General features: G+C 41.1%; 1 protein-coding gene across 1 annotated transcript in view; it reads left to right on the forward strand.

The window, feature by feature from the left end:
- The window catches only part of LOC149284677 (calpain-3-like), a 29,392-nt gene extending 16,238 nt beyond the window's left edge, over positions 1–13,154 (forward strand). Inside the window, exons 11-24 of the mRNA XM_089496421.1 lie at positions 217–386; positions 1,498–1,509; positions 2,925–3,133; positions 4,027–4,063; positions 5,375–5,392; positions 7,855–7,968; positions 9,408–9,482; positions 9,713–9,770; positions 10,214–10,278; positions 10,740–10,808; positions 11,598–11,676; positions 11,877–11,993; positions 12,680–12,738; positions 13,128–13,154. Of these exons, the coding sequence (XP_089352547.1) occupies positions 217–386; positions 1,498–1,509; positions 2,925–3,133; positions 4,027–4,063; positions 5,375–5,392; positions 7,855–7,968; positions 9,408–9,482; positions 9,713–9,770; positions 10,214–10,278; positions 10,740–10,808; positions 11,598–11,676; positions 11,877–11,993; positions 12,680–12,738; positions 13,128–13,154 (1,109 nt within the window). The remainder of the gene's footprint in view (positions 1–216; positions 387–1,497; positions 1,510–2,924; positions 3,134–4,026; positions 4,064–5,374; positions 5,393–7,854; positions 7,969–9,407; positions 9,483–9,712; positions 9,771–10,213; positions 10,279–10,739; positions 10,809–11,597; positions 11,677–11,876; positions 11,994–12,679; positions 12,739–13,127) is intronic.
- Positions 13,155–13,363: the final 209 nt, after the last annotated feature.

Consider the following 13,363-nt stretch of genomic DNA (forward strand, 5'->3'; position numbering starts at 1 on the left):
CAGCTCAGTCCGCCCTGTGGGAAGAAAGGCAAACCAGAGCTATTGGAGTAATGTCCTGCTCCAGCAGACCACCTGTAGCAGTCCTTCAAGTTATGCTGGGATAAGGTGGCACTTGGCCTGGTTGGCATGTCATCTCCTTGTGCCAAGCTCACATCCTAGGTTGACTAGAATTCTTGGATTACTTACTAATGTATTTTCTTATTCTCCAAATGACAGACACCTATTGGACCAACCCACAATACCGTCTCAAACTCCTGGAGGAGGATGATGACCCGGATGACAATGAGGTCGTCTGTAGCTTCCTTGTAGCTTTAATGCAGAAAAATCGTAGGAAAGACCGCAAGGCGGGAGCCAATCTGTACACCATAGGCTTTGCAATTTATGAAGTAAGATTATTTTTACATCAGTATTCTTTCTTCTTTGTCATATCCCAATGTGTTCTGCGTGGATAACTCATACCAGGATAGGGACTTCCAGACCCCTGTATTTTGGACAGCTACATTGACTACCTTCAGCAAGCAAGCTAGGGGACAATTTGAGGGGGCTGTTAGAATGACTTTACAACCTAGGAATCTGACAATGGTGTTTCTATCCAGAAGCAGAACAAAATACAAACTTTACACACTTTACAGTACTTTCACACCAAGCCTTCCTTTAAATCATACCATGCTTGTATCCAGTAGGATGTTGTGTTTGGTAATCCAAGTTTTAGTTTCAAAGGCTAATCAATTGTACTATTAGGGTTCTCTAGTCTTTAATCGAGTGTATGATTAAAACATTTCTAGAACAATTTGCAAATCCTTTGTGGTTGTGACCTGACCTCCCGAAAAGGAAAATGTTCTAGAAAACAACTTGGTAAACTATGTTTCCTTGGGAAAAACCTCAAACTGGATTGGAACTTTGTTCAGTGTTTCGTGCAATGTTTAGTGAACAAATCTTTTTGCCCGTACTATGTGCTAATCTCAAGTCTGTAAAGATTCCTACTACTCAATGAATCGGCCCCCCGTTGGTCATGGAAAGCCAACTGTAATGAAATCCTCAATAAGCCGTTAATTTAACCAGAACGTACCGTGTGGATCCAAGAGCAAGTGGAACGTTAGTAGGTATTTAGTAAATGCTGCAAGGAAACTTGTTTGCTCCATACGTTGCACATGCTTCTCGGTAGGAATGCCTTCTTGCCCCTTGATCGGGTGAGTACATCCTGATGGGACAAATTAGATATTTTGGTTAGAGATATTATTGCCAAGTAAAAGTGTCCTAATAAGCGATAACTGCTACAATGTATGGGTTCAGCATGCCTTAATTATCTCCCCAAATTCTCACCGGTTGGATCGATCAATGTAAACAACATTTCAAACTTGTCAGAACTTTATAAAAAGACTCTATGCTGATATAAAAGCCGCTGGACATCGGTGAAAATACAATGTGTCGTGTATGCTTGCATTTACCTTTTTTTTTTTTTTTTATTGGAATGATGTTTTTTTGTCTCTTTCCTAGGTTCCTAAAGAGGTATGATGGGAAAGGATAAGTAATCTGTAAATGTTTGCTGACTGGTGCTTCTTGCTTCCTAACCCAATACGGAACCGATTCACTTTGGTCTGTTTGCAGTGATGTGTGCCTGAAACAGCAGCCTTGAAAAATACATTTTACGGGGTTGCGTTGGGAAAACAGGGATGCAATGATAAAAAGCTGCTCTGGGGCAAAACCCCTAAACATGGAGTAGAATTGTTCTGCTTTTCACAAGACTAGCTGTTTTTGTTGGGTTCTGTGTTTCTAAGTTAGTTCCTGTGTGGTTGAATTGTTTGTATTTTGTCCGCAGTCACTTTTAATTCCCATTTCACCTACTGCCTGATCTTGAGCAGCATTTTAAGGGTATCCCTAATTAAGTTCAAGTATATCTTCAACTTCAATGAAGACCTCCTGAAAAAACGTGGACCTTCTGGGTTTTGGAGGACAAGAAATGTCCACTCCTGGTTGTTACTGGAATGACTTCATTCTGTTCTAGTTTATGACCTAAGCTTATTTTAAGAATTGTTCCTATATTTGTGTTGGTGGCAAATGACTACTTTTAGTACAAGGCAAACATGTACTATCTGTACATTGTTAGCACCCACAGTTCACATGCGGTGTTTGAATGTAAAACTGCAAAGTGCATCTTTCACAATGGTGCTCTAGAAATTCTCTCTATGTTGATGGAGAAATTATTCCAGCCGGACATCATTATTAACGTCAACATTATGTAAATAATATGTAATATGCACATAAAAAAAAAAGACTATCTTGGGTTCTCAAGGCCAGTAGGAGAATTTCAATTATTGTGCGTTGTGTTTTGTGAGTTGTTGCTGTTTGTTGCTCGTCTTTTAAGTGCATGCGTTTGCGTTTCATTAATCTTGGTAATGTCTTAAATAATCACATATATGGCATATATGTTGCTATTGTCCAGAAATATAATTAACATGTTACAGGCTGTTATTTAGGTTTTCGGAATCGGGTGATCGGGGGACTATTACTAAACCTCTGTAGCATCAGTCCGTAGCGATGTTGGAGGCAAGCAAGCTGGCTTTGACCCAGACTCAGCTCATTGAGCCGAGCAAGAGCCAGTCAACACATGTCCAACATACCGGATGTCCATTATCAAAGGCATCTTACCTGGCTTGGCTTCTGCTCGTGTTATGCCACATTTGACATTCTTGAGCCCACGTCGGCACATCCACCTTTTTAATCAATGCAGATCCAATATTCTAATCAAACGTCCATTGGTTTCAGCAGCAGCGAGTTTAACTCAGACAGGGTACTAATGTATTAAGTGTCCTTACCTTTTCATCTTTTTCATGATATTGGGAGGCAGATCTGCATCATAGGTCTTCATCTATGTCAGTTATGTAGACTCGATGTGTGATGCTAACCTTACCAATTTTTGACAGATGCACGGAAACAAGCAACACTTACAAAAGGACTTCTTCATGTACAATGCCTCAAAAGACAGGTGTAAGTCATATATCAACATGAGAGAGGTATCACAGCGTTTCCGTTTGCCCCCAAGCGAATATGTCATCATCCCATCAACCTACGAGCCCCACCAGGAAGGAGAGTTTATCTTACGGGTTTTCTCCGAGAAAAGAAACATCTCTGAGTAAGTGTTGCCAGCAGGGCCGACCCAAGGCAAAATGCCGCCTGGGGCGAATTTTAAAATGCCGCCCCCCCCCCTTATCTACCCTTCCTCTCCCTCCGTCCCTGCTGCCCCCCCCCATTATCTACCCTTCCTCTCCCTCGCCCCCCCCCCCTTGTACTTACCTTTCAGCAGTCCTGCGGCGAGTCTCCCTGTTCGGTCTCGGTGCCGGCTTGTAATGCTGAGCGCCGGAAATCTTCCGGCACTTGGCATTACAAGCCGGCACCGAGACCGAACAGGGAGACTCGCCGCAGAGGAGAGAGAGAGGGGCGCCGAGCGGGTACTGACAGCTTGGTAAGCGAAAACCACTCGGCGCCCCTTTCTCTCTCTTTCGCTTTTAAAAAAAAAAAAAAAAAAGGGCTTGGGGCGGCAAAGTGCCGCCCCTTCAAAAGTGCCGCCTGGAGCGGTTGCCCCATTGTCGGGCCGGCCCTGGTTGTCAGTTAAACATCAGACTAAAAGCAATACGGTCTGTAGACTTTCCCAGGCTAACTCCGTTTATATTATATATTGTTTTACCACACTAAATGAAGTCTAGGGCCTCCTAATGAGAACATCTAGACTCAAGAACCCACAGTAATAGTCTACAGGGAGTTTGGCCACCTTTTTTCAATGATGGCCAGGAATCTCTTAATCAGAGAGCGTCACGAGTGATCATATACCTATACACTCAAGTGCAGCTGCTCTTGCACTAGACAAAAAATACATGGTTTGCTTCTATTCTGAACAAATAAAAATTGGGTCCAGAACCCGACATGTGAAGTGTGCCCAAAAACGGCACCATGAAATATTGGGGCTAGTATTCAGTTATTTCCAGGGCCAATTGTCAAATTTTAATAGAATTTCTGTTCATTTTTCAGGGAAGTTGAAAATAAGATTGAAATTGATCGACCAAGTGTAAGTATTTATTTTAATATATATATATATATATAAACATAACCCACAATTTGGTGGTTCTTGCATCAAATATCATACTTTACTCGCACTTGAGAGGCTGTTAATGAGCACAAAGCTATTTTTGGTTCATGACATCCTCTGTCACATCACACTGAAAAGTATACAAGTTGATTCACTTAACAGGTGGTTGGTCTGTATCCGCGTAGACGAGCTACTTGCACCTTTATCTCCAAGTCTTTTCATTAAATAAATCCCTTTTCTCCTTTTTATTACAATTTCCTTTTTCTTTCTTCCTCTAGAATTAAAAAAAAATGTATGGATTCACTTCATGAAACCCAGCCCCAAACTAACTAATTAGAATTGTAAAACAAAGAAAACTTTGTTTTAATAACTTTACAAAAAAAAAAAAAAAACCCAAAACAGTTTCACTCTACCGTTTAGGAACCGGTTTATAAACACTGAACAAAGCATTTGTCTTGTTGGTTTGTCATTTAAAGTTTGCATTGGTAGCCATTTAAAGTGTTTTTTTTCTGCGACAAAATGTTATACCAGTATTCTGTCTTCATGAGCTTTAAGGATTCTTTTTAATGTCCAAGAGCACATAAGAATATTTCAGAAGGTACAAAAGAAGACTTACTGAGCTGATGAGTGAATAGACTTTCACTTGTCATAGCTATTCTAGATTCTGCACAGTTTAGCCAGGTCACTGCAGATGTATTTGGACACCCTTCCTGAACCTAGCAGAAGACCCCTCCAGAAACCCCAGTCTTTCATTCATGGTTGACGCTGACCGTAGCATCTGGTTTAGGCAAGTAGGACAAGATCATTCAACATGAATAGGCAAGATTCTCCTACACTACGGATGGCAGGAGATATAACTTCTGCTTAGAAGGCTTTAGAATGTCAGACCTTAGAACCTTCTTCTTTGGTTCCATGATTATTCATGATGTCATGTTCCAGCAGCCTGGACGGGATAGCGTGTTCCCGGTAGCATGAATGATTATTACATAATTATTTAGAGCACCAGCAGACTCGTAGTATCAGTTCCCAGCTACAGTCAAATGTGGGCAGCTCTATATTTTCTATTTTTCATGTGGGAGTCCTTAGTTGAAGTTGACCCTTTTTATTGGTTCAACCTGCAAAAAAATGTAAAGTAACTGGGACCTCAGAGGTCTGTTTAGATGGAAGAGACCTCTGAGGTCCTGAAACCTCATATTACTTTACATGTTTTTCTAATAAAGTTTTATTTTTATACTGGGACAGAACCATTGACTCCTTAAATGTATTTATTTGTATTATTTCTTTGTCCAGAAAAAGAAAAAAGCCAAGGTGGGTCGCGATTAGCTTGGACAGTTGAGTGACTAATTTGCATGTAAACGGTTGATTTATCGTCCGATTGCCAGCGTGTGCAGAGTTTAAATCTCTTACTAAATGGTTTGCCATTTTTGAGGACTGAAGTTCTTTAAGTCCAAACTCAGTAGCTAGCTTTTTGTGTGTGGTGCTGCTAATAAATCGAATCTCAATAAAGTCCATCCATTTGCTAATTGCATCATACTCTTTATGGTTGGGTTGTTAAAGATTGTGTCTGTAGATGAGATACAGTGCCAAAATACAGTGATATTCAGAACTAAACAGCAGCAGATCATAATGGCCAAGTGCCCTGCCCAGGGGCATTCCTGGGGCTCCCGTAGGTTGCATGTCTAGCCATCTAATGCATTATCGTCCTTGGTGATCTAGTATACAGAAGAGAGAGGACCTCTTCTCCTTCCCCATACACTTACATCGCCCTGTAGGTAATACATGAAGGGCTCAGATTCTGGATTTAAAACCAGTGTTGGTTAAGCCCCAGCTTGCACTTTTTAAAGCCACCCCTTAAGCCAGACTTGTCAGGAGTCCTCGCTGGAAGTGAGTTCCATCGAAATTTATGGAGTGCTTCTGCAAGTTATATCGCTTGAAGAAAACTCACCACTGATTTCCCAACAAGTGAGTCGGGTCCTTATTAAAATCAAAGAAGAACCAACTTGCAGGTTGCAGGAGATGCTTGGGAAATGGTGAACGCCCGATCTTGCCGTGGATTTTGCGGTGGATGTTAGTTGGCCAACAAGGTACCAAACCTCCTCATATCCTGAACACCCTCTGGAAGACTGCTGTTGATGTATGTAAGCCACCAAGGAGCACACAGCTCTCTGTAAGGCTCCAGAACGCCACCATACTTCATTTTGTCAGCCCTACCCTGCTTTTCCCTGGATTTACATTTGGGAAAGAAACCAGAGTCACTGAGCCAGAAAAGGGATAATGTGTCTGCTGACTACTGCTTAACGGGCGTCTGTGATGTATGGTGGGAAGATTACCGGGCCTATTATAAGCCGCATTAAAAACAAACGTTATAGAATGTAGCCAACTGTAAGCAGAAGTCTGTCAGATGTAATAAAACCATGGAGGTAAAACGGTATGTTATACCTTCAGGGTGTATGCGAGGTGGAGACAGGCAGTTTAAGCCGTACTACGTCCCAGCTATGTGAAAGCTCCATTATCATTTAGAATCAATGAAGACTGAATGGTGACACCAGGATAAAAAGTGAATTTTATTTACACAATGCGATTCATGAAACATTAGAGTTGTGGAGAAACCGCAGGGGCTACCAGGTTTATACACGTTTGATCAAAAACGTGACATAACGATGACATCAGACAACAGCCTCCTCGAAGTTTCATCTTGCTTATTGTTACCTCTGGACTTGTCTTTTTGATGAATATATATATAAAATAAAAAACATGGTTTTAGTGCTCGCCCGTCATGTTTTGCATGTTGTATGCATGGTATGAATTACATTACGGGTTTTAACCATGACATTGTTTAGATGCTGAATATTATTGTGAAATGATGTTATTAGGTCTGCAGCTATAACTCCATCCGATTAGCCGCATGATATCTTGCCCAGCAAAGGTGCTTTTTCCCCCATCAGTTTCTCTCGATATCTTTAAATGAACATATTTGACAGCTAGACCTTTACGCTGCATGCTTGTTTTCCACGGGATTTCTCTTTCTACGATTTCCCTGCTCGTTGCACGATCTTACGGTTTATTTCCTTTGCATTGAAAAGATTTAAATATAAGTGGATTTGTGCACAATAGGAACGCACATTATGACTACATAACAAACCCAATATTTTAGGGCAGTAGCCTTGGTGTCTATTGACACACATCATGGAGGAGTAATGGTCCCACCATGTGTGGGTCTACACAGGATTTTGCCAATGAGGGTTTCAGTTGAGGTTGCTCTATGATCTTCATTAGTCTACAAATATATATATGTTTATACAAAGGAACTTTGCCTTGGAGATTAAGACCATTCTTTTCCCAAAAGTAACTAGGATAAATTTTAGCCAATTTATATAACATAACCTTAGCTATAAAAGATTTTTAAATTTAAAGTTAGATAGCACCAAAAAAGTGCCATGCGTGCCCCCTTTACTCATAGATTTTGGACTCTAAGAACCCATGGAAAAACAACATGGGGATCCTTTCAATGCCACGTCGGTTGTAATCTCCTACAAACAATATGGCTCCTCCAAGGAACCACGAGACGCCATATCATATAGAATGAGCAAATTCTCCAACTACACAAATCGAACGCTTTAAACTGGAGTAGATACCCGTGTCCCATGACCACTATAAATCGGGAGTTGTTGCATGGAAATTGTTGCAGAATGGATAGCACCCGTCGAGTTACCATTTTGTAACGGCTCCCTTTTTCCCCCCTTTCACCCCCTTCCTTCTCCCCGTTTCAGCCCATCATCTTTGTGTCGGACAGAGCAAACAGCAATAAGGAATTGAGTGTGGACGAAGTGTCTGACGAAGAAAAGAAAAAAAGGAGCCGGGATGAAAAAGAGGGAAAAGATAAGGTCTTTGTGCCTTCTGTCATTTTAAGTTGTGCCATTGCTGGGCAAGATATTACAACCTGGAGCCATCGGTTACATGGCTTCTTGTAACCAAGGTTCTTTTTAGTAGATGGACCTCATTGCATTTCCTACGTCATATTGAACTTGTCCTAAACCTATTCATGCCATGAGGTATGTATATATTGCGTAATAGCTGCAGAGTGACCTATATAGGTAGACACCCAGGGAAGGCTATTGTGAGCTGCCCAGAGATCTAGGTAGACCAGATACCTCCATGGATGGGAGCCGATCAAAGACAACGCGTTCCTTGTACTTACAAGAGAGATACTTAGGGTCTACAAAGACCTCAAGGGGATCTTGTGCCATGTTGCTCTGTTCTTCATCAAAGAGCAGAGCAAAAAGTTGAAACAGGTTGCAAATTCGTAGCCCCCCATAGTGCCAACAGTATCTAAATACTAAAAATGGGAAAAACATCTTCACCAACCTCCCAGTAGTAGCAATTGTATCCATCCTGTGGAAGAGCTTATAAGCTACATTGCAAAGAAGTGTGAAAATGACTGTTCGCTGTATCTGGTAGAATCTTTCTAGCTTTTTAAAGATTTCGTCTTCACATTAAATGAGATATTTGTGTGTTACATATATATGTGTGTGTGTGTGTGTGTGAATAATATATATATATATATATATATATATATATATATATATATATATGTGTTTCCAGAAAAAAACCCTACGTTTCCTGGGTTGGAGCTGTCAGGTGCAAGCCCTGCTAATGATTTATTTAATATAAGTTCCTCTGGTATTAGGCATTTTCACATTTTATTTTCTTTTTAAATGTATTTTTTGGAGGCTCTTTCTACCGCTACCCCAGAGGATACACGGAGGCTGTCCTGGTGGTAACTGATGTGGTCGATACACTGTACAATTACATGGACTTCATATCTGATATATAGGGATACATATATTACAATGTTATGTTTTATTATTGTTATTTTGGCATTGAAGGGATACTCTTTGAACATCTATACCTGTTGTTTGGGTTTACGATTCTTTTATTAATTATAATTGAATAGAATTTCCCCCTGTTTATGAGGGCCGGTCCCTCTATAACCCTCTCCCCCCATAATTTCTGGAGGATAGAGATATTTTATACCTGAATGTGTTGAAACAAAGAACTCATTTGTATGATGATGACATAACTTAAGCAGTGTGCCAGTAATGTTAGAAAACACTTTAGTGTTGCTATGACAATATATTATGATGTCATGCTGTATATATATATATTATGATGTCATGCTGTACAGCTTGTTGTAACGGTGTGTTCCAATGGAAACCCAATACAATCATGGTGTTTCTAACCCATCGAAAAACTAGATTCCATCAATATCCCTTACTTGAACTTTATCAACGGTTTTCCTGTTTTATTTTTCCTCCCCTTGTAGACGTCAGGTAACACAGACAAGGAGAGCGATGAGGATAACATGTTCAAGAACATCTTTCAGCAGATCGCAGGCAGTGTGAGTAGTCAAGACCATGTGGTTGCCACCATCAGATCTTTATGATGATGTGTTATAAAGCAAAAACCCCAGCAAGTTTCTCCAACAAGGGCTGGGCTGGCCCTGAACAATGCATAATTCAGTGGGGTGAATTACATCTGATTTACATGTAGATCAGCAGCAGACAAAGCAGTCCTTTGCGTATCTTGATTAGATTGCATCTTAACGTTTTTATATCTTCTTTTCACTAGGACATGGAAATCAGCGCAGATGAACTTCAAAGTGTCCTTAACAAAGTCATTAATAAACGTGAGTAAGAACTCTATAGGAGGGGTATTTGTTCTATAGGAGGGGTATTTGTTCTTTCCTCCTGTAGAGACTGCTAACGCTCAAAGGGCTTCTCGTCGTAAGGTCAGGGATGGAATCTTTGGGCAAAGGTGACACCTTTTACTGAGCCAACACAGAAAAAGCTGTAGATTCACCCAAACTTCCAGGACATCAGAGGTGGCTACTTTTTTTGTTTGTTTGTTTTGAAGAAGAAACTTCTGAGATCCCAAAAGTTTGTGACCCCACGTCCTTTACTAGGTTGACTCAACTTCTATATTATATAAAATCAGATGTTTAAAAGTACTTTCGGCAAAGGCTGGTGGACCCTACAAGCCACCCCACACCTTTAACGATCTGCGCCCAAAAGGAAAAAGCTACATTTTGCATGAAAGTAACCAAAAAAAAAAAAACGTTCTCCCCTGCAGATAAAAATTTGAAGTGTGACGGATTCACTCTGGAATCGTGCCGCAGTATGATCGCCCTCATGGATGTATCCCTTTACTGCGTCTCACCGTAAAAGAAGAACGGAATTAGTAACGTTCTTGGCGTAGACAACCTCTGCGGGGCGTAAAGTATAGAGGAATCCCTGCATACAAACATTTGATTTAACCCGCAGACTCTCAGAGCCAAGTAGTGGTCCAGGGACAGTACCTTGTATAATCGCTAAGGGGGCTTTGTTAGGTCATCTCGCTACATGTTAATATTTGGACATTCCGCTCCTAAATACAGCTTACGCTCTCTAATATACGGTCCCGTGGCTGTCTGTAGATGTAGTTTAACAGACAGCCACGCAGCACACTCGCCCTGTGTAATATCCCTCACGTAGTTTAGTGACTCTTAGATAAATACATGGTTAACCTTCTTGGGATTGAGTTCCACTAGACCGGAAAGGCAGCCGATGGTCAAACTGACATAAAAATCTAAATCCTGAACTCCTATACAACCACACAGACGGACGGCTGCGGAAGGTTAAATCTGCAGGAGTTTCATCATCTTTGGAAAAAGATCAAGCACTGGCAGGTACGTAAAACAAATCTTAATACTGGAAATGTACCATTTTTTGTGATTTTGGTGCTATCCTTTCCAATTCAGCAAATACTTGGAATATATATAAAGAGCGTGTCTGCAGTGGAGCATGCATATCATAGGATCTTCCAAAATACCAGATTTTTAACATAAAACACACAAACCTGGGCTGTGGTGGCAAATGAGACCTCACTGACCAATTTACAGAGTTGTTCATTCATTTACCCAACACTTTTATTTGGTTCCACTTGGTTTTGGCTCACCAGCAGACCACACTATTTAATTGCATTGTGTGTGTTGTATGCCCCTGAGTATGGCCATCCCTGGGGTTTCTAGTGCTCACTCAGCCATTACTACATCTATTACATGGGAACTAGAATCTGGTGGTGTTGCCCTTGGAAGCCCAATACCCAAACCCGCTACGAAGGTCACCTACATGGTAGGAACAGCTCTGATCCCGGAAATCACACATCCTTAAAGTGAAGTTCCCAGTTATGCTTGTTACGTGGTTTAGGAAAGAAGTCACATCAACCATAGAAATTACATTAAAGAATATATGAAAAGCATGGTCTTATTCTGAGGCATATAATACAAAACCCAATCAATATAAAAATACATCTAGTATATTAATACTCACGTTATCCATGACTTTGTGCACTTTGTTCCAGTCGGTATGTGGCTCCTTTATTTTTATACGTATGCAATAAATGTTACCTATACATGGAAGTTAAAGCCTTCACCGTTTGGTTTTTGAACGTTCACGTATTACGTTTGTAATCCTAGAAAATCTTCTTGCGTTACGATTCAGACCAGTCGGGCACAATCAATAGTTACGAGATGAGGAACGCTGTCAACGAAGCAGGTAAAGGGTTTATAAGCGCAATAAAGAAAAAAGGTAATAGCTGCCATTATTAAACACTCATCTCCATCCACCAAACAAAACAGAAGTCCAGTGGTTCTACCACCACTGCAAGGCATTCTGGGTAGTTGTGTGTATCACTAAAACACATAGCCTTCTACTAAAAGTAGGCATTCTTTACTAACACTGTGTTCTCTTTTTAGGGTTCCACCTGAACAATCAGCTTTATGACATCATCACGATGCGATATGCCAACAAGCACATGAACATTGACTTTGATAGCTTCATCTGTTGCTTTGTGCGCCTGGAGGGAATGTTTAGTGAGTCGATCTTCTGATCCGCTAGTTAATTACATTGTGTTAGTGATACATCGAGAACATGTTTGAAGAAGTAGATGAGGTTCACGTAGTGTCTTCTTCCCGATAATGTTTACGCATTACTTGCGTCATCGCATCGTAATTACAAAGCAGGTCATCGTTCTCAATTGGAAAAATGTCTAGGGAGTCGTCGAGGGTCTATATAGAGGGCTTTTAATAAAGTCATGCCATTTGTCATCTAACTAACTTGCTTATATATTTTAATATTATGTTGATAGTGTTTAAGGACCAGCACGTTATCCACCAAGCATCTCAATCAATAATACTTACCCTTTACCTTTGTTGACTTTATCACAACCCTGTTTAGAAAATGGAATGTGGCTGGCCCCGGTTACAATAAAATAGCAGTAGAGCCTTTGGGGAAAGATAACACAATGCAGGATTCCAAGCTCTATGATAAACCTAACATCGGTGCCTACAGGGAAAATCATATACATTTTGGGGCTTGAGGAGGAAGGTTGAACTCCCTTTACAGAGACGGAAAGTCGTTTTGAAATAATCTAAGACTGTGATCAGTAGATATTGAAAAAAGAGGAGAATCCATACATACATACATGCATGCATTCATGCCACGCAGCCGTCCATAAGTCTTGCCAATGACGTTTTTCTCTCCTTGGTTGACTTTACAGGGGCGTTTGACGCATTCGACAAAGATGGAGATGGACTGATCAAGCTAAATAAGTTGGAGGTAAATACAACATTAACATCTCACCTGGTCGCTTGCCGGAGGCCTATCTTTAATCAGCTCCTTTCTTAAAGGAAAGTGTAGAACATTCCTATTAACCTCTTATTCTTGGTCATAGCCAGCATCGGCCCCCATGGCCTGCGGTATCTCCACCCGAGACCTTGTGTAGGTTGCGCGTTAATATTGGGTGCAAGAACAACGGGATCGGTATGAGAGACGTGACAATGTTAAGGTGCTTTATAGATACAAAAATCCACAGGGGGTCGCCGGGCTCATGTGCCAGGGGAATACTGGGTTAAGTTATACGGTCACAGCTTATGGCTTAATGGCGATAACCTCATGAATCGTGTCTGTCCAGTGAAATCATCTTGTTACTCGTTTCTTTATCGCAGTGGCTGCAGCTTACCATGTACGCCTGAGAGCCCCCGTTCTACGGTTCAGCTTTCCTCGGCTCCTCGCGCCCACCTCTCGCTCGCTCCCACAGCGCAGGATACACTCAGGATCTGTCGGACAGAGCTCTTCACACTTACCTCATCGTCCTCAAATACACGGAAAACCGGCAATAACGTCTTATGTTTACTTCCACGAGCGCAACCGAGAAGCCATTTTATTTTGTGACAGGATAGAC

This window comes from Sceloporus occidentalis, unplaced genomic scaffold, assembly GCF_023333645.1.
Source record: "Sceloporus occidentalis isolate IW3139 unplaced genomic scaffold, rSceOcc1.0.p SCAF_89, whole genome shotgun sequence".
NCBI lineage: Eukaryota > Metazoa > Chordata > Lepidosauria > Squamata > Phrynosomatidae > Sceloporus > Sceloporus occidentalis.